At 41.2% G+C, this 19498-nt stretch overlaps 1 protein-coding gene across 2 annotated transcripts in view; it reads left to right on the top strand.

The window, feature by feature from the left end:
• adam15 (ADAM metallopeptidase domain 15) overlaps window positions 1–19498 on the top strand; it is an 82025-nt gene that overhangs the window by 53030 nt on the left and 9497 nt on the right. For both annotated transcript variants that reach the window (XM_060921856.1, XM_060921857.1), the window contains exons 11-20: window positions 258–406; window positions 4518–4695; window positions 4797–4889; window positions 5061–5256; window positions 9412–9520; window positions 9754–9949; window positions 12710–12787; window positions 15217–15328; window positions 15436–15586; window positions 18083–18191. In XM_060921856.1, coding sequence (XP_060777839.1) covers window positions 258–406; window positions 4518–4695; window positions 4797–4889; window positions 5061–5256; window positions 9412–9520; window positions 9754–9949; window positions 12710–12787; window positions 15217–15328; window positions 15436–15586; window positions 18083–18191 — 1371 coding nt within the window. The remainder of the gene's footprint in view (window positions 1–257; window positions 407–4517; window positions 4696–4796; window positions 4890–5060; window positions 5257–9411; window positions 9521–9753; window positions 9950–12709; window positions 12788–15216; window positions 15329–15435; window positions 15587–18082; window positions 18192–19498) is intronic.

Here is a 19498-nt window from a genome sequence, read left to right as displayed (position 1 = left end):
AGGTCATATCATTTAGGGTTCACAAACTTTCAAGTACCACTGTATCTCATTACCATAAATTTGCCTGAACTTTATTCTGATGCCTCCACCGTCCAAGATGCGCTGCCAATGATCTCACCACCGAGAAACACTGGCTGACCTAGAAAATGAATGACTTCCGGTCGTATTGACGCTCTTGCTGCTTTTGGTGTGAATATAGGGTGATGTAAGAGGGCACACAGCAGAACGAGATCCTCACCCATTCTCTTGTGCTGTAGGATCACCTGGTAAGTGTGCTGGGGGTTGCATCCACAGTGGCGCATGAGCTCGGCCACAACCTGGGCATGAATCATGACACCGCTGACCGAAGCTGTCAGTGCCAGAATGAACCACGCCTTGGGGGCTGCATCATGGAGCCGTCCACAGGGTGAGTGTTCTGGGTGGAATAGTGAAGGAATCGTGTACATAACAATAACCTAAATAGTTGTTTTCATGTCTGTTTACAGCTTCACGGTTTAAAAAAAAATTAGAATGACATTACTCTGTATGAGCAGTTGTCCAAGATTCAGTTCAACATGGTTTGGGTCAATTTGGAAACTGGTAGAATATTTCTTAAAACTGGCTAGTTAATAGGGTCCCTGTACGTAAGTACTGAGTAGCTCATCATTACTGAAATGTATTCAGATCTCTCTGATTTCTGCTATGAGGTGGTGGAGGCACCATCCATGCGTCTGTCCAACATGATCGTTAGTGTGATGTTGCAAGGACGCCTGGTTAGATGTTTGCAGGATTTGTATGGAATAATCATTATAACCAGCAAATGAATTGATCAAAAACAAGGTCAAGGTCACAGCAGGGTCAAAAGTCCAGAATGAATTTTTCTTCAATAGTTTTCTTCTTGTTTGTCATCAAGAGATGTCATGTTCAGGAGCTCAAAACCCACTTTGAGAACCTAAGATTTTTACCATAAGCCCTTCAGTAGTTAAATGTTGGATTTGTATGGACTACCACCAGATGAGCTGATTATATTTTGCCATTGATCCAAACGTGGTCAAGATACACAATATAACCAAAAGTATGTGGACACATGAGCATCACACCCACATGTTGGTCTCCTTAAAGGAGAACTGAAGGCAAATTTTATCATCAAAATTCTATTTCTCGTTTTATTAAATATAGGAATGCATTTATTTTTGATAGCTATTTTGTCACTGCTATAGCAAGTTACGAGTGTTTGAAATATGCTACGTAATATATCAGTCCATATGTCAAAGCAATGGCCGTCAACGAGATTCATTGAGACCTGTGCGGGACATCGTAGGACGGAAGTAAAACGTACAGCGGAAGTCAAAGTGACTGACATCTGCCAACGTTGTCAAAAGACAACTCTTTCAAATGCTGATGTAATCAAGCCGGAAGTTTTGATAGCAATCAGGAAAGTTTGAAAAAAGTAGGCAGTAATCGTCATTTAAACTCGTTTTTGTGCAACATTTCGTTTGGAAAGCAGCTTTCAAAATGGCGGCGCTGACATCTGGCTGACACTTCATGTTTCGAAGTCTCGCACAAGTCTCGTGAAGATCGCGCGGATAAGCGACGCCTGCCGTGGACCAAACGAACTAAATTCAACATGGCTAAAAACCGAACAGGCCGATAAGTATAATATTTAATTGTAATTAGTTGCCAATACGAGTCACGATATACAGTGCTGAGCGTAAATGAGTACACCCTCTTTGAAAAGTAACATTTGAAACAATATCTCAATGAACACAATTTCCAAAATGTTGACAAGACAAAGTTTAATATAACATCTGTTCAACTTATAACGTGAAAGTAAGGTTAATAATATAAACTTAGATTACACATTTTTCAGTTTTACTCAAATTAGGGTGGTGCAAAAATGAGTACACCCCACAACATAAACTACTCCATCTACGTAGTACTTTGTATGGCCTCCATGATTTTTAATGACAGCACCAAGTCTTCTAGGTATGGAATGAACAAGTTGGTGACATTTTGCAACATCAATCTTTTTCCATTCTTCAACAATGACCTCTTTTAGTGACTGGATGCTGGATGGAGAGTGGTGCTCAACTTGTCTCTTCAGAATTCCCCATAGGTGTTCGATTGGTTTCAGATCAGGAGACATACTTGGCCACTGAATCACTTTCACCCTGTTCTTCTTCAGAAATCCAACAGTGGCCTTAGATGTGTGTTTAGTCATGTTGGAAAAGTGCACGATGACCAAGGGCACGGAGCGATGGTAGCATCTTCTCTTTCAGTATAGAGCAATACGTCTGTGAATTCATGATGCCATCAATGAAATGCAGCACTCATGCAGCCCCACATAAGGATGCTGCCACCACCATGTATTTTTCTTTGTATCTTTGTCAGCATGGGCCCTGGCAAACTCTAGGCGGGCTTTTTTTGTGCCTGGGCTTTAGGAGAGGCTTCTTTCATAGGCTGCATCCATGCATGCCATTCTTCTGCAGTGTACGCCGTATTGTGTCACGGGAAATAGTCACCCCAGTTTGGCTTTCTACTTCTTTAGATAACTGCAGTGAACTTGCATGCCAATTTTCTTCAACCCTTCTCATCAGAAGACGCTCCTGTCGAGGTGTTAACTTCCGTGGACGACCTGGACGTCTCTGAGATGGTTGCAGTTCCATCTTTCTTAAATTTTTGTGCCACTTTTGCTACAGTATTCTGACTGATAAGTAAAGCTTTGCTGATCTTCTTGTAGCCTTCACCTTTGTGGTGGAAAGAAATTATTTTCTTTGGGGAATTCTGAAGAGACAAGTTGAGCATCACTCTCCATCCAGCATCCAGTCACTAAAAGAGGTCATTGTTGAAGAATGGAAAAAGATTGATGTTGCAAAATGTCGCCAACTTGTTCATTCCAAGCCTAGAAGACTTGGTGCTGTCATTAAAAATCATGGAGGCCATACAAAGTACTAGATGGAGTAGTTTTTGTTGTGGGGTGTACTCATTTTTGCACCACCCTAATTTGAGTAAAACTGAAAAAATGTGTAATCTAAGTTTATATTATTAACCTTACTTTCACGTTATAAGTTGAACAGATGTTATATTAAACTTTGTCTTGTCAACATCTTGGAAATTGTGTTCATTGAGATATTGTTTAAAATGTTACTTTTCAAAGGGGGTGTACTCATTTACGCTGAGCACTGTAAGGTTACTAAAACCGAAAACGTAATTGAATAACACTTGAATTAAGAAGTAAAGCAAGTTTAAAAATGACTTCAGTTCTCCTTTAAACTGTTGCCACAAAGTTGGAAGGCCACAATTGTCTAGCATGGCTTTGTATGCTGTAGCATTACAGTTTCCCTTCCCTGGAAGTAAGAGGCCCAAACCTATTCCAGCATGACAGTGCCTCTGTGCACAAAGTGAGGTCCGTGAAGACATGGTTTGCCAAGGTTGGAGTAGAAGAACTTGAGTGGCCTGCACAGAGCCCTGACCTCAACCTCACTGAACACCTTTGGGATGAACTGGAGCACTGAATACACTACCGTTCAAAAGTTTGGGGTCACTTTGAAATGTCCTTATTTTTGAAAGAAAAGCACTGTTCTTTTCAATGAAGATCACTTTAAACTAATCAGAAATGCACTCTATACATTGCTAATGTGGTAAATGACTATTCTAGCTGCAAATGTCTGGTTTTTGGTGCAATATCTCCATAGGTGTATAGAGGCCCATTTCCAGCAACTCTCACTCCAGTGTTCTAATGGTACAATGTGTTTGCTCATTGCCTCAGAAGGCTAATGGATGATTAGAAAACCCTTGTACAATCATGTTAGCACAGCTGAAAACAGTTGAGCTCTTTAGAGAAGCTATAAAACTGACCTTCCTTTGAGCAGATTGAGTTTCTGGAGCATCACATTTGTGGGGTCGATTAAATGCTCAAAATGGCCAGAAAAATGTCTTGACTCTATTTTCTATTCATTTTACAACTTATGGTGGTAAATAAAAGTGTGACTTTTCATGGAAAACACAAAATTGTCTGGGTGACCCCAAACTTTTGAACGGTAGTGTATGTACCAGGCCTCCTCACCCAACTTCAGTGTCTGACCTCACTGACGCACTTGTGACTGAATGATCAAATCCCCACAGCCATGCTCCAAAATCTAGTGGAAAGCCTTCCCAATGAGTGAAGGTAATAGTAAAGCAGGAAACAAATTCGGAATTACATGTTCAACAAGCACAAATGGGTTCGAATGGTCAGGTTTCCACATACGTTTGTATATTTTAAGGATATCGGAGACATGCAAATTAATAATTTGCGTGATCATGTGCTATAATTCAGGGAAAGCATAACACCTTAATGTATTTTTATGTTAATAGTAGCTATTAGAGTTCCGTATAGCTTTCTAACGGTGTACCATCACACCAATTATATAATTGCATGTGAAAATTGAATAAAAGTTTACTGAGGAAGCTAGTTACATCTATCTGAACGTCCAGCGTTATCAGATGATTAGTTTTCTCCAGCCACAGCTGTGCGTGTGTGGTGTTTTTGTTCACAGGTTCATGCCAGGTCAGCTGTTTAGCAGCTGCAGTGAGAAAGATCTCTCTCTGAGCCTGATGCACGGTGGAGGCATGTGCCTTTTTAATGTGCCGCAGCCGGAAAAGATGCTGGGAGGGCCTCGCTGTGGGAACCTGTACGTGGAGAAGGGAGAGGAATGTGACTGTGGCCTACTTGATGTAAGAAGCAGTATTGAATCTGTGGACGCTCGTTGTATTCAACAAAATTTACATAAGCGTGTGCTCGATAGGTTTCTGAAGTAATGGTTGTGTGTGTGCAGGAATGTATTGATCCGTGTTGTAATGCCAGCACCTGTAAGCTAGTTCCAGGTGCCCAGTGTTCCTCTGATGGCATTTGCTGTGAGAATTGTAAAGTATGTATCATTTTTATTTTTTAAATTTTTGTTACAATTCATACATGATCCATGTTCATAACAAATACAGTAAAACAGCTTTTTATTAATCTCCATATTTCCCTTATCTCCTGTCTCTCTCGTCTCATGTTTGCTTGCTTTTTCTCTCTCTCTCTCTCTCTCTCTCGGCAGCTGCGTGTTGCTGGATCATTGTGTCGAGAGCCTCTGGGAGAATGCGATCTACCAGAGTACTGCACTGGTGCCTCCCCACACTGCCCGCCCAATGTGTTTCTTCAGAATGGCGAGACGTGTCGGGATGGCACTTCCTACTGCTACAGCGGAGTGTGTACCACTATGGATGAGCAGTGTCATACACTGTGGGGAGCCAGTAAGTGAAACCTGTTCTCTTCTATGATCATCTGTAAGAAGTGGAGTACATTTGTGTTACTGTTCAGCCAGAATATGTGCTTCAGTGTACCAGATACACTCACTAGCCACTTTATTAGGAACACCCATCCACCTGCTGTTTTACGCAGTTATCTAATCGGCGAATCCCTTGACAGCAGCACAATGCATAAAATCATGCAGATACAAATCAAGCGCTTCCGTTAATGTTCACTTCCAACATCAGACTGGGGAAAAATTGGGATCTCAAAGTGTGACTTTCTTTCACTGTGGCACGGGTGTCGGTTTGAGCCAGATGGACTGGTTTGAGTATTTCCAAAACTGCTGATCTCCTGGGGTTTTCACACACCACCGTGTGTGTCTCTAGAGTTTACACAGATTGGTGCAAAAAATACTGAGCGAGCGACAGTTCTGTGGGTGGAAACGCCTTGTTGATAGAGGTCAGAGGAAAATGGACAGATTGGTTCAAGCTGCCAGGAAGGATATAGTAACTCATAGCAACTTGTTACAACCGTGGTGAGCAGAAAAGCATCTCAGCATGCAACAGCAGAAGAGCACACTGGGTTCCACTCCTGCCAGCCAAGAACAGGAATCTTAGAATCAAGAACAAGTTCCTATTAAAGTGGCCGGTGAGTGTATACTACAAAAGCTGTACTGTAAAAAATAAGTCTAAGGCACATGCAAAGAAATGCTGTAAAGCATTCAAAAATGAAATGAAGCATCGACATAAAAATGCTATAAAGAGTAATAAACTAATGCGTGGTTCACACATTGGCATTTCAGCCTTGTGTATGTATGGCGTATCAGAATACGTGGCAGTAAGAAAGGAACGTCACAGCATCGCCAGCTTGCGTAGCTAATACTCTAGGATGCGTAACACGATCTCCTTGTACGCCGGGTAGGGCTGGGTCTCTCATTATCTCTAGCCGCTTTATCCTGTTCTACAGGGTCGCAGGCAAGCTGGAGCCTATCCCAGCTGACTACGGGCGAAAGGCGGGGTACACCCTGGACAAGTCGCCAGGTCATCACAGGGCTGACACATAGACACAGACAACCATTCACACTCACATTCACACCTACGCTCAATTTAGAGTCACCAGTTAACCTAACCTGCATGTCTTTGGACTGTGGGGGAAACCGGAGCACCCGGAGGAAACCCACGCGGACACGGGGAGAACATGCAAACTCCACACAGAAAGGCCCTCACCGGCCCCGGGGCTCGAACCCAGACCTTCTTGCTGTGAGGCGACAGCGCTAACCACTACACCACCGTGCCGCCCGGTAGGGCTGGGTATCGATTCAAATTTCAAGAATCGATTCGATTCCGATTCTGAAGCTTCAGAATCGATTATCACGATTTGATGCGATCCGATCTCGATTCGATTCGATCCAATATCGATTCGGGTTAGTGTTATTAGAACCATTTTTGATTGTGTAGTTAAGCAACATATTAATACTTGTATTATATTGACATTCAACAGCAAATTAATCAAGTATTGGTAGTTAATGATGGCTGTAAGACTGGTGAAAATGATAATGATCAAACCCCCTCACAGAAAGGCGAATCAAGACAGCAAACAGAGGACGCCAGAGGTCTCTATACCTGCAACAATAGTGTCCAAATGGGACACTAACCTGGTGCATTATTAAGATTAAGAATTCACCCAAAAGCTGTTGCTGTTGCACACAAATGCATTTTTATTTTATAATGTGAAAAAAGAGATTCTTAGCCAGTGTAAATGTAAACAGATTGCTGGTTACTGGCTTCAAAGTAATCTAACGGTCATTATACAGTTTGTAAATAAGAACCAAAGATACAGCACCTTAGGAAACATAAGTGTCTCTCAGTTTTGTGTAAAATCTTCAAAATATAAAAAGTATAAAACATTCAATTGCCTTTAAAGTGCGAACATGTAAACAGGACATTTAAACTTAAAATTTAAATTTACGTTAAATTTTAAACTTAAATAAATAATAAACCTTAAATTTCAACTTCAGACTGTAAATAAAAACGCTGTTTCCTGTTAAAGTGCACACAAAAATAAATTCTGACTGGACCTTAAACTTGACCTGAGACAGACTGGGTAAACTGTCCATCAACTGCCATCACTTGGGTACAAAAAGATTCTTCTGCAGAAAAAGGAGCTCATTTACATGCCCAGGAGTAAGGCAGCTTCTTTTTGCAGTAATGATATCCTGCGGATGCAAATGGCGCGACTTTTGGCGGATGCCGCCTTTTTCACGGCTGAATTGTGCAGATCCGATTTATTTATTTATCTCATCTCACTATCTGTAGCCGCTTTATCCTGTTCTACAGGGTCGCAGGCAAGCTGGAGCCTATCCCAGCTGACTACGGGCGAAAGGCGGGGTACACCCTGGACAAGTCGCCAGGTCATCACAGGGCTGACACATAGACACAGACAACCATTCACACTCACATTCACACCTACGGTCAATTTAGAGCCACCAGTTAACCTAACCTGCATGTCTTTGGACTGTGGGGGAAACCGGAGCACCCGGAGGAAACCCACGCGGACACGGGGAGAACATGCAAACTCCGCACAGAAAGGCCCTCGCCGGCCACGGGGCTCGAACCCAGACCTTCTTGCTGTGAGGAGACAGCACTAACCACTACACCACCGTGCCGCCTTATTTATTTTTTTTTTTTGGGGGGGGCGTTGGAGTGTCTGATTATAATTTCATCAAAGTAAATTCTGTATTAAAATTACTAAATAAGCAAATGCCGTTACAGTCCATGAAACATGGGAAGTATGAGAAGAAAACAGTAAATCAGAAAGCTGCGCACGTTCGCGCAAACGTGTGCAGCTTTCTGATTTACTGTTTTCTTCTGACACTCCAACGCCCCCCCCCCTTAAAAAAAAAAAATCGGATCTGCATGATTCAGCCGTGAAAAAGGTGGCATCTGCCAAAAGGCGCGCCGTTTGCATCCAGACTGCGTGCATCCAGACTGCGTGAATTCAATGACGCGACAAGTGGGGTTAAAGTTCACCGGGAAGAATGTAATTAAAAAATCGATCTTTGGACGTACGAATCGATCTTCAGGAAATAATATGCAAATCGATTCAGAATCGGAAAATCGATTTTTTTTTTCAACACAGCCCTGACGCCGGGGTGCGGCGTATTTTTAAGTCTGCGCTTAAAAATCCGTAGCACATGCGTAGCAGCTTTGATGCGTCGCATGTACGGCGTAAAAACGAAAGCTACGCAGCAGTGACGTTGCTTGAACACTTATTACACCGTGCAAGCGCTTTAGTTGACGTGTCTGATGAAGGTGGCTCCGGGGCTGGCTGGGTGGATGCGGCTGATGTCTTCCCTTGCCCTTCTTGGGTTCTGACTTCTTTGCTGGCATGATGCTTTCTTGACCGTGACAAATGACAACGAATGCAATGTGGAGCCCCCTTTTATACCCACCTGTGAACACGTAACCAGCAACGTCACACGTAAGAACGAAACGCCACGCCAACGAAACGCATACGCCTCAGTACACCATAACTTTACGTCCCTTGAACCCCATACAAGCCACAGAAACGTCACACATGCGCCGTGTAAATCACAGGACTTTAATTCTGGATAAATTATGCCTCATTTCTTGGCGTTTGACCCACATGCTGCTTACGTGGCAAGATACGAGACGGTGTGATAGTAACCTAAAGAAAGTCAATATTTGGTGTGAAAACTTTGCTTTTTGGGGGAAAAAAACAAACAAACTTATAGGCTCGGGTACAATTTGTACAGTTTTGGTTGAAAATTAGCTGGCATGTTTTACTGAGCATCTGTCACTGTTCTCCTGGACACTCTGAATGTCTCACTTGCTTCTTTTTTTGCAAGCAAGTCCCAGTAGATCTGTTTATGTAATGCTTGGGAATATAAAATGTTTTTGTACTGACTCAATAATGCAGCCATAAGTCATCAAACAAACAGCAATAATAAAATTGGTACGAAAAAATATCGAGTGCCTCAGACTATTTATACAGCACTGTATATGCCAAACATCTGTTTATAGGTTACTGACAGTTACATATTTCAAATAGCCCTCATCTATTTCCTGTCTGAATTACTTCTGTTTGTTAGAGTGCAAGCGTAAGACTAATCTGTGTTCTAATTGTGGTTCTCTCAGACTCCACCCGTGCTCCTCCGGTCTGCTTCTCCTCTGTTAACAAACAAGGCGACATGTTCGGCAACTGTGGCCAGATGCCCGATGGCACCTATATACCCTGCTCAAATGAGTACGTGTCCTCAAGTACCTGACTCTGCTAGAATAGTCTCTAAACTCAGATAATGGCTACAAATCCAAAAAATCAAAGTGCTTTGCTTTGCTGCATATGATATGTCAATAAAGGACAGAAAGAAGAAAATTGGTTTGATTTTCTTGACGGATCAATTCAATTATGACCGAATACTCAGCTGAATGCTTACAAGTGATGTTTATAGAAATGCTGTGTTTTTGTTCTTTTTCCAGCGATGTGCAGTGTGGTAGAATCCAGTGTCAGGGAGGCAGTGATCGGCCGCTGATAGACTCAAATGCAAAGATTCTGAAAACCACGGTGAAACTGAACCACAGTGAATTCACCTGTCGAGGAGCATATTTTCACCTGGGTGATGATGTCTCTGACCCAGCCATGGTAGCTCAGGGAACTGCATGTGCTCCTGGCAAGGTCAGAGTTTTCACATTGCAGCTGCGCAAAACACACACACACTTACATGTACGTATATTTACATATAGACATTTAGGCAGTGGTAAAAAGCGGAGCTCCTGATGAGCATATGAGCAAAATATTTGCAAGGTCACAAAATCATCCTGCATCGAATAATTATTTAAATAATATTGGCTGGCTTTGAGTGGTCTGTCCAGATGTATTCCATTCAGCTAGCATGATATTGAACGAGTCGAAGACGAGTTTTGGTAGCCTTTCGGGAGTTCAGTGCATCTTTCTCTTTCAAAATATATCTTCCGCTTTTAATGAAGCAAACCTCGCGGCCATGTTTGTGAACAAACTGTCGGTCACTCGCTAGCGTGGAAGTTTTATGTCTCTGTGTCGCTTTTCCATACATTTAATGCGAAAAATTAAATCCGTGAAGAATATCCAGTGAGCGGCACGGTGGTGTAGTGGTTAGCGCTGTCGCCTCACAGCAAGAAGGTCCGGGTTCGAGCCCCATGGCCGGCGAGGGCCTTTCTGTGCGGAGTTTGCATGTTCTCCCAGTGTCCGCGTGGGTTTCCTCCGGGTGCTCCGGTTTCCCCCACAGTCCAAATACATGCAGGTTAGGTTAACTGGTGACTCTAAATTGACCGTAGGTGTGAATGTGAGTGTGAATGGTTGTCGGTGTCTATGTGTCAGCCCTGTGATGACCTGGCGACTTGTCCAGGGTGTACCCCGCCTTTCACCCGTAGTCAGCTGGGATAGGCTCCAGCTTGCCTGCGACCCTGTAGAACAGGATAAAGTGGCTAGAGATGATGAGATGAGAATATCCAGTGAAGTTTTGGTAGCCTTTTGGGTGTTCAGCGTGTCTTTTATCTTTTTCAAAATTCTCTCTAAATCTTTCGTTTTTAACGAAGCAAACCTCACGGCCATGTTTGTTTACAAACTGTCTCAGTCACTCGCTAGCGTGGAAGTTTTGCATCTCCGACGGCTCTTTTCCAGTTTTTTGATGTCCGTTGGTATGTTTTTCTCTTGTAAATATACATGAAGAATATATACCGTAATGAAGTTTTGGTAGCCTTTCAGATGTTCAGCACGTCTTTAGTTTCAGTTTATTTATTTAGTGCTTAAACCTAGCACTGGATCTTCTCTTTTTCCCTGCCGACGAAGAAATGATTGTGCGCGTACGCAGCAGCAAAGTTGTCATTGGATCTTCGCATGAGCTCCGACGTGTGACGTCATGTTGTCTTGACAATGTGCAATATTATAGCAATTTTGCACACTCATTGTCCATTGGGGAGAGTGGCGTACCGTAATACATGGAGGATAAGCGATATATCATGTCATCAATAAACCCACTAAAAGGGAATAAAATGCATGCTTTTATTCTGTGGAAAAAGTGTCCTGTATGTATAATATAGCATATGAACTATCGAATTGTACAGTATAGTGTATTTCACGTCAGTAAATTGCTGCATTGTCTTGTGGCAGTGTTTTTCAATAAAACTCTTCCTGCACTTACATGACCAAAACTGTCAATTGTCCAACAAGCTAGTGGACTAATAGAACTGTTTTTAACTAGTTTTATCTGGAACTGTTATGAATATTTTCCGTGAAATGTGTTCGTAAATAATCCCATGTTATTTAAAAATAAGCACTGGATAAAAACCCATCTATCTTATGTAAATGAAAGTACAAATTTTGTTGTCTGATGGTCAAGTGCTTGAGATACATTGCCTTGCACTTATGATCGGGTTCCCTGTTGTGCTACATGTTCATCGGTCATTAGGGTGCATCAGTTGCCCCCTAAAAATGAAAAGTTCCTCCGATCATGATGCATTTTTGTTTTTATGTTCCTTTTGGTAAGAAAACACTCTGGGTGAAATATTTTGACAAAATTCTAAAGTTTAATGGTGGCACCAGGAGCTCAAAGTTATGGAAAAAGCTGCTATTTTATGACTTTTATGACAAAATTTCGATCACTTTTCATGAAACAACATTATGGCACCTTATAGAGTATACCAAATCTCTTAGATACACATTTTTAGTACATATTCTAAATATATTATCAAGCACAGTTTGAGTTTTAGCTGTTCATTGAATCATTGTTCAACTACTTTTAAACAATACACATGTATTATGAATCACATTAATGCTTCTCAATCCCTTAACATGATCTCTGGGTCACAAGAAATCAATAAATGGAGTCCAACATTGTGATTCAAACTTTACGCGCAAACATAAAATAAAATAAGCGTTTTTTGGCAAAAAATGAACCTCATGGTGCCACCATTAGACTTTTGAATATGGTCAAACAATTTGACAGGATGTCTTTATTGGTGAAAAGGAACACCCAAACAAAAAGGCATCAGATTTTATGAAAGTGAGGGCAACTGATGCACCCTATCGGTCATGCATACATTTGGACGTCATACAGTCAAAGCCATCAAAAATCAGGTTGATGCATTTTTAAGTATGGGACTCCACGCCGCTATAACGTATGATACACTTGAGTGCTTGCCTGTATTTGTATACCAATACTTCATTGCTAGTAAACTTCATGTTTACTGTAGAGACATTTTGGTCAAATCTGTGCAAATAGATTGAACAGTTGTCTGTCTTAAAATGCAATTTGTAGCTTGTTTGAATTATTTTAGTTTAATAAGGCACCTATTGGCAGTGATGGATGGTTTTTCCCTTTTCATTTAGTAAAATATCTATTCTATACTGGCAGTGCAGTAATGTTTATTGTAATATCTATATATTCTTTCTCTCTAGGTGTGTTTAGACCAGCGCTGTAAGGATGTGTCCATCCTCGGTGTTGAGGAGTGCCGTGGGAAATGCAACGGCCATGGGGTGAGATGTTCTCACCTTCAGCTCTGCTTTCTTTTCTTTGGAAAAAATGTTCCAGTGTGCTTTTTTTAAAAAAAAAATAATAATTTAAGGAATCTTTCCATAATCAGTGGTGCATCTTTTGAAGTTACGCTACTTCATAAATAGTGCATTAAAATCGAATTTGTACATCTGATTAACATTTGGCACTGTGAATATACCATTCACTAGCTTTCCTAATCGCCCAGTCTTGTTCCAAATACGAAGAACTGCTTTCTAAGGAACAGTTTGTAATTTTTGGAGTCCCTTTAGTGCCTGCAAGCAAAATCCTAATTGTGATGCCTTTGACTTTCTCCCAATGAGCTCCATCTTTACTGTTAAAAGTCCACATACACTATATTGCCAAAAGTATTTGCTCACCCATCCAAATTATCGGAATCAGGTGTTCCAATCACTTCCATGGCCACAGGTGTATAAAATCAAGCACCTAGGCATGCAGACTGTTTTTACAGTTTGGAGCTGGCCCCTTCCTCTTCCAACATGACTGTGCACCAGCGCACAAAGCAAGGTCCATAAAGACATGGATGACAGTCTGGGTTGGATGAACTTGACTGGTCTGCACAGAGTCCTGACCTCAACCCGATAGAACACCTTTGGGATGAATTAGAGCGGAGACTGAGAGCCAGGCCTTCTCGTCCAACATCAGTGTGTGATCTCACAAATGCGCTTCTGGAAGAATGGTCAAAAATTCCCATAAACACACTCCTAAACCTTGTGGACAGCCTTCCCAGAAGAGTTGAAGCTGTTCTAGCTGCAAAGGGTGGCCCGACGTCATATTGAACCCTATGGATTAGGAATGGGATGTCACTTAAGCTCATATGTGAGTCAAGGCAGGTGAGCGATTACTTTTGGCAATATAGTGTATGCCTTGTGAGGTGGGTTTTTTTTTTTTTTGTAGAGAAAATGTGCTGGACGAAGAGTTTAATTTCTGGGTTGGAAAATGTAAGCAAAATCCTGAAACAAAGAAACTAGCAAGATGCATGTTACTGTAGATCTTACACTTTTGACTTCATATAGCCATGCCAAAGAGGGTCACTTAAGTTTGGTCACTTTATCTAACTAATATTTAACGTGTGTGTGTATACTTAGCTAAAACTATAATCGTGATAGCGGCTTGATATAAGATAAGAGATTCCTTTATTGAGCCCCATGAGGGGAAATTCAGGTGTTGCAGCAACTCAAGTATAGAGTAAAATATAGGTGTGTGTGTGTGTGTGTGTGTACATACAGGACATTTTTCTTCGATGGAATACAAACATGCATTCGATTCCCTTCTAGGAGGTTCCATTTGTTTGGTTTGATAGCATGCAATATTGTTAGCATATCGCTTATCCTACATGTATTACGTCACTCTACCCAGTGGAGAATGAGCATCGAATATGGTTTACGCTATTGCATGGTTGTCAAGACAACATGATGGCACATATCTGAGATGTAAAACTTCTGCGCTAGCGAGCGACTGTGAAAATTTGTAAACAAACATGGCCGCTAGGTTTGCTTTGTTAAATACGGAAGGTTTTGGAAGAGAAAGACGTGTTGAACACGCAAAAGGAATGTGTATGAATAATAATAATAATAATAATAATGGCTTTTTTTCATCCTATGTCTGCTATATTCCATTTATCTAGCATGATACTGAACTCGTCTTCGACTCGTTCAGTATCATGCTAGCTGAATGGAATATATCTGATCTACCACTCAAAGCCAGCCAATATATTTAAATTAGTGCTGTCAAAAATGTCGCGTTATTATCGCGTTAACTTGACTCAATTTTAACGGCGATAATTTTTTTATCGCGAGATTAACGCTCTGTGACATGATGTAGGTTTTTCATAAGCTTTTGAAACTGCCAGGAACTTGGAACAGAGACTTTGCTTAGAAAAACGATAGCAGCTAGACTGTAATGCCATGCCCCGCACAGCCAGAGTCCTCTGCCCTCCCCTCAAAGAACCAGTGCGGGCAGGGCGTGCTAGCCCCGCGCCTCGGGACGAAGAGCCACGGTGCTCGGCTTAGGTTTCGTTTTCCCATCGGCTGCTCCAGCCCGACTTTGCAGTGGCTGTGACAAGACGTGTTATGCTCTGCAATAAAAAAAAAAAAATTGGTACAAAGCAAGCCCATTCACTTTTTTATGCTGATAAGAGAGTTACAGTGGTTTTTCATGTGACAAAAATGTGCGATTAATCGCAAGTTAACTATGACAGTCGCGACATTAATCGCGATTAAATATTTTAATCGCTTGACAGCACTAATTTAAATGTAATATGGAATATAATAGAATAAGGACAGAGTTAAATAAAGACACAATTGCTCACAAAAGACAGCAACAAATATATCAAGTAGGTACCAACAAACTATCAATTCACCTTCCGTCACTTTTGTCTCTGTATGTGTAGGTGTGTAACAGCAATAAGAATTGCCACTGTGATGTGGGCTGGGCTCCACCTGACTGTAAATACTCAGGAACCGGAGGCAGTGTGGACAGCGGCCCTGCGCGCCAGCCCAGAGGTGTCTGCTAATAATGCATGCCTACTTGTTTGCTTTGCGTAAACTGTATATTGACCTCTCTCTACACACACTAGTATACTAATGTATTTATATACGTTTGTTTGTAGATTCCAATCCCATTCGTGTGGCTCTGCTAGTGATCTTTTTGTTTGTGCTGCCGGTGATACTCCTGTTCCTGGCACTCCGCTTCCCTCGCTGCCGCCGAAGGTTCTTATGTTTCAACAACACACCCTTCAGCAAGGCCAGACAGCCCAGCCGGTGAGAGAGACACACACACACAGAGAGAGAGAGAGGGCGAGAGAGAGAGATGGATGCTGTCTTGATATGATGGATATGTCTTAAAGTGCTGATGACACGAACATGACTCTATGCAATTTCTTAAATAAACTATACAACATGGCAAACATGTTAGATTTCTGTTATAATTACGTGAAAAGAAGCTGTTGTTACGCGAATATCCAACTTTTAATTGCACAGCGCAAGAAAACTGGGTCCGTGGCTCGTGGCCATGCTGTGACGTCAGCGGAAGAACACGCTGCGGTTCACTGGCTGTTCTACTCTGGTTCTACTCAATGGAAATGGCGCATGAAAACGCCGGTGAACTCTCTAGTGCTAGCTCTTCAACAACCAAATACTGGTACTTTAAGCAGTGATCATGATGGCATGATTTTATCTGATTTTAAATAAATGAGATTGATAATAATGTGAATGTTCACAACTAGTGCATACAAACTCTGCAGCTTCTGATTCAGCAGCTGCGTCATACTCCGCAAAAACATCAGCAAGAACCTACAATATAAATGGAAATGCAATACACCAAGCTCAAATGACTTTTGGAAAGTATAATTTTTAAATTTTTTTTCTACATATTCTTGAAGTCGGTCATCGGGGTACTTGCTACCGTTCCCTAACAACGCATGGCAAAGGGTAAAGTGTAGTGTTGCTACGAGTACTTGCTAAAGCCTCCGGTGGAAGATCCTCGATGTGCTGATAAGACATACAGTTCTATATAACACACAAGTGTCATGATAATCACAAAACAGATGCAACTTGTTAAAATACTTAATTTTTAAGCAATCATGTGTTGATCTCTTCCGAATAGAATCTATGATAGCCTACCCTCTTTACCCTTTGCCTCTCGTTGCTAGGCGGCAGTTACATGAAAGCCGCAAGCTTTCACAAGCAAATACATGACTGATATCACGCCGACTTTATGATTACATTTATGATTATCATGAATGTGTACTCTATGATGTGTACTCTATGATGTGTACTCTATCAGCGCTCTGGAGTGAGTCACTTCCAAGATGGCCGCGCAGACCGCAGTGTTACTATTTTTAGCGTCATGTCAGAGCACTCTATAGCTCTACGTACCTTTATCTTATGTCGTTTCTCAACACATGTTCTGACAGGAGGACTGTCTTTGGAGGAGTCGCCTTGTCCCAGGCGACTGCTGGATCCGGCATAGCTACTAGTAGACCCCCTCTGGAATACTGTAGGCACTGCTGATGGTAGTAACACACGTTTGTGCTGAACTGAACACCCAAGAGATTCTTTTAAGCTGGGAAGGGTGTCAAAACAATCCAAATCGAAGTGTTCAGAGCACAGGACAGATGTTGGTGAGGGCTCCCACTTGTCACGAGTGCGCCTGACTTGCTTCACCCACTTCGCATGCAGCTCGGGATCTCTGGGAAACTTGAATAAACTTACCCCATCCTTGTGGGTTTTGGAGCACAATGCGAAGGCATAATAACATTATATATATATATATATATATATATATATATATATATATATATATATATATATATGTGTGTGTATATATATATATATATATATATATATATATATATATATATATATATATATATATATGTGTATGTGTGTGTGTATATATATATATATATATATATATATATATATATATATATATGTGTATATATATATATATATATGTGTGTATGTGTCTAATAAAAATACTAATAATGATAAACTGAACACCTGCCGCATCAATAACAAACTGGTAAGTGAGGAGGAAGATTCTTTCGCTGACGTCATATAGCTCCTCCTCCTCCTTCGTCTCCTGGGTGCTGCAGCCCCGTCAAATTTGCCCAAATAGCCGCATTTTTTATCATAACTTGTAAAATAGGCGCCTTTGTGAATTAATATATGGATCATCGGGAATGACTTTTTATGTTATAAAACATCGCCAAAGATGTCAAAAACGTGTCATCAGCACTTTAAGGAACTGATGCTTTCATATTTGCTTTGACTAACAAGGAAACCTTTTTGACTCCCAATTTTTTTGTCTTGCCCATAACACAGTAATGTCTCTGTTCCTCATACTGAATATTGCATGAACCCTCCAGAGGAACACTTTGAGAGGTATTTGAGAAATATGTGCAGTAATGTTGAATATGTTGAACTTTACTGCACATATGTGTATGTAGTGTAGTGTATTACACGTAGATATTGTGTGCCTTTATGTGAAATTTGTTCTGGGAAAAAAAAGTCAGCAGTATGATGGCTATAGTGCAGGATGTGCTGCTAGACTGATTTTTGCAGTCTCTTGTGTAATAATAATTTATTATTATTATTAAAGGTTTCTAGACGTTTGTGTTGAAACACAATTCATTCAAAATCATGTCATTTTGATTCAGCTACAAGCCTTGTAACAGGGCAGTGACCTTAGCTATAGTGTTCATTTTCACTTGCTGTAGAGTGACTAGCTCGGACTGTGTGTGTTGATCCCAGAACCCCTGCCACGGAGCGAGTGAACGCACATAATGGAGAGCAGATCTTCCCGCTGAGGTACCAGTGGACCCCGCTGAATGACATCCCACTCACACGAGCCATTAGTAAGGTACAAGGTGTCGTCTCTTCTCTCTCCACTCTGTTTGAAAAGAGCAAAAAGCAACCTGAGGTCAGTTGTGACCCCTGAATACAAAACACAAACTGTTTTTCTTTTTGAGAAAGCAAAAATGGTCCAGTCATTATTCAGTCTTCTAAGGGAGTGATATAGTCAGATTTAAAAGGATAGTTTGGGATTTTTGACATGAATCTGTATGGCATCCCCATCAATAGTGTCGTGCAAACACACTGACTGACCCCTGACAGCATCCTGGGAGTCCAGTTTTGGTCCAGACGAAAGTAGTCCGGCAAGTTTGTTGGGGTCACGAAAGTAAAACTTTTTTCGTCTCAAAACAGTATGTGTTCAAAAGGGTGATATATTTGCATCACAAAACCGTTGCCAAATAAAAAGTCAGACCTCGAAATCGCTTGGCACTATTTTCTCTCCCTTCTTATCACTGCGCGCTGCCGCCAGGTGACAGCCACGGCTGCTTCATTCATTGTTTTAGTGATGGGAATTTCGGCTCTTTTTCGGGAGCCGGCTCTTTTGGCTCTTCTTACTATAAGGAGCCGGCTCTTTCGGCTCCCAAACGGCTCCTGAGGTTTTATTTTTTATTTAATTGCTGCAATTAACTAGTTAATTAATTACATTATTATTTATATTTTATCAATAGGATGTTTTCCATTTTATTTTTTAGTTTTTGTAGCCATTGTAAAGCTTTGTAAAGTATAGCAGTGTAACAATGTTCTAGCTATAGAAATAAAACTTACTTACCAATTAATAAATTATTTTCTCACAAACATAATGCAAAACTGTGTTATATTACCAATATAAAATACACAGAAGACATCAACTGTTTATCCTTTATGGCTTTATTTCACACTCGACCTTGAACAAAATGCCACAAAATAAATTATGAAGTATAAATCAGGCCTAAGAAACTATGAAGCAAAGTTGGAAATTATTTTAACAAACACAGAACAATGTGCAACAAAATATGTGGCACCTTGAGCGCATGTCAAAAGAGAAAAAAAGTGCCGCACTCTGCTCCACCAGTAATGAGAAGCCGCTGGAACAGCAAATATGCTCTTGTTATAATGACTGCTGTCTCGTTGTATACCGCAGATTAATCTGGCCATGCCAAGGCGGTTGCCGACCGAACCTGTCAATTTATGAGCGACAATTTATATCATGAGCTTTAGGAATTCACGGCAACAAAACAATGATCATGGTTGTCAAATAGACAATCATCCTTCAGCTGAGCTGAACTCTCTCTCTCTGAGGCACCTAAGGACAAAAAAACTAATTCGGCTCCCCAA

This window comes from Neoarius graeffei, chromosome 5 (assembly GCF_027579695.1).
Source record: "Neoarius graeffei isolate fNeoGra1 chromosome 5, fNeoGra1.pri, whole genome shotgun sequence".
NCBI lineage: Eukaryota > Metazoa > Chordata > Actinopteri > Siluriformes > Ariidae > Neoarius > Neoarius graeffei.
This window is presented reverse-complemented; position numbering and strand designations above follow the sequence as displayed.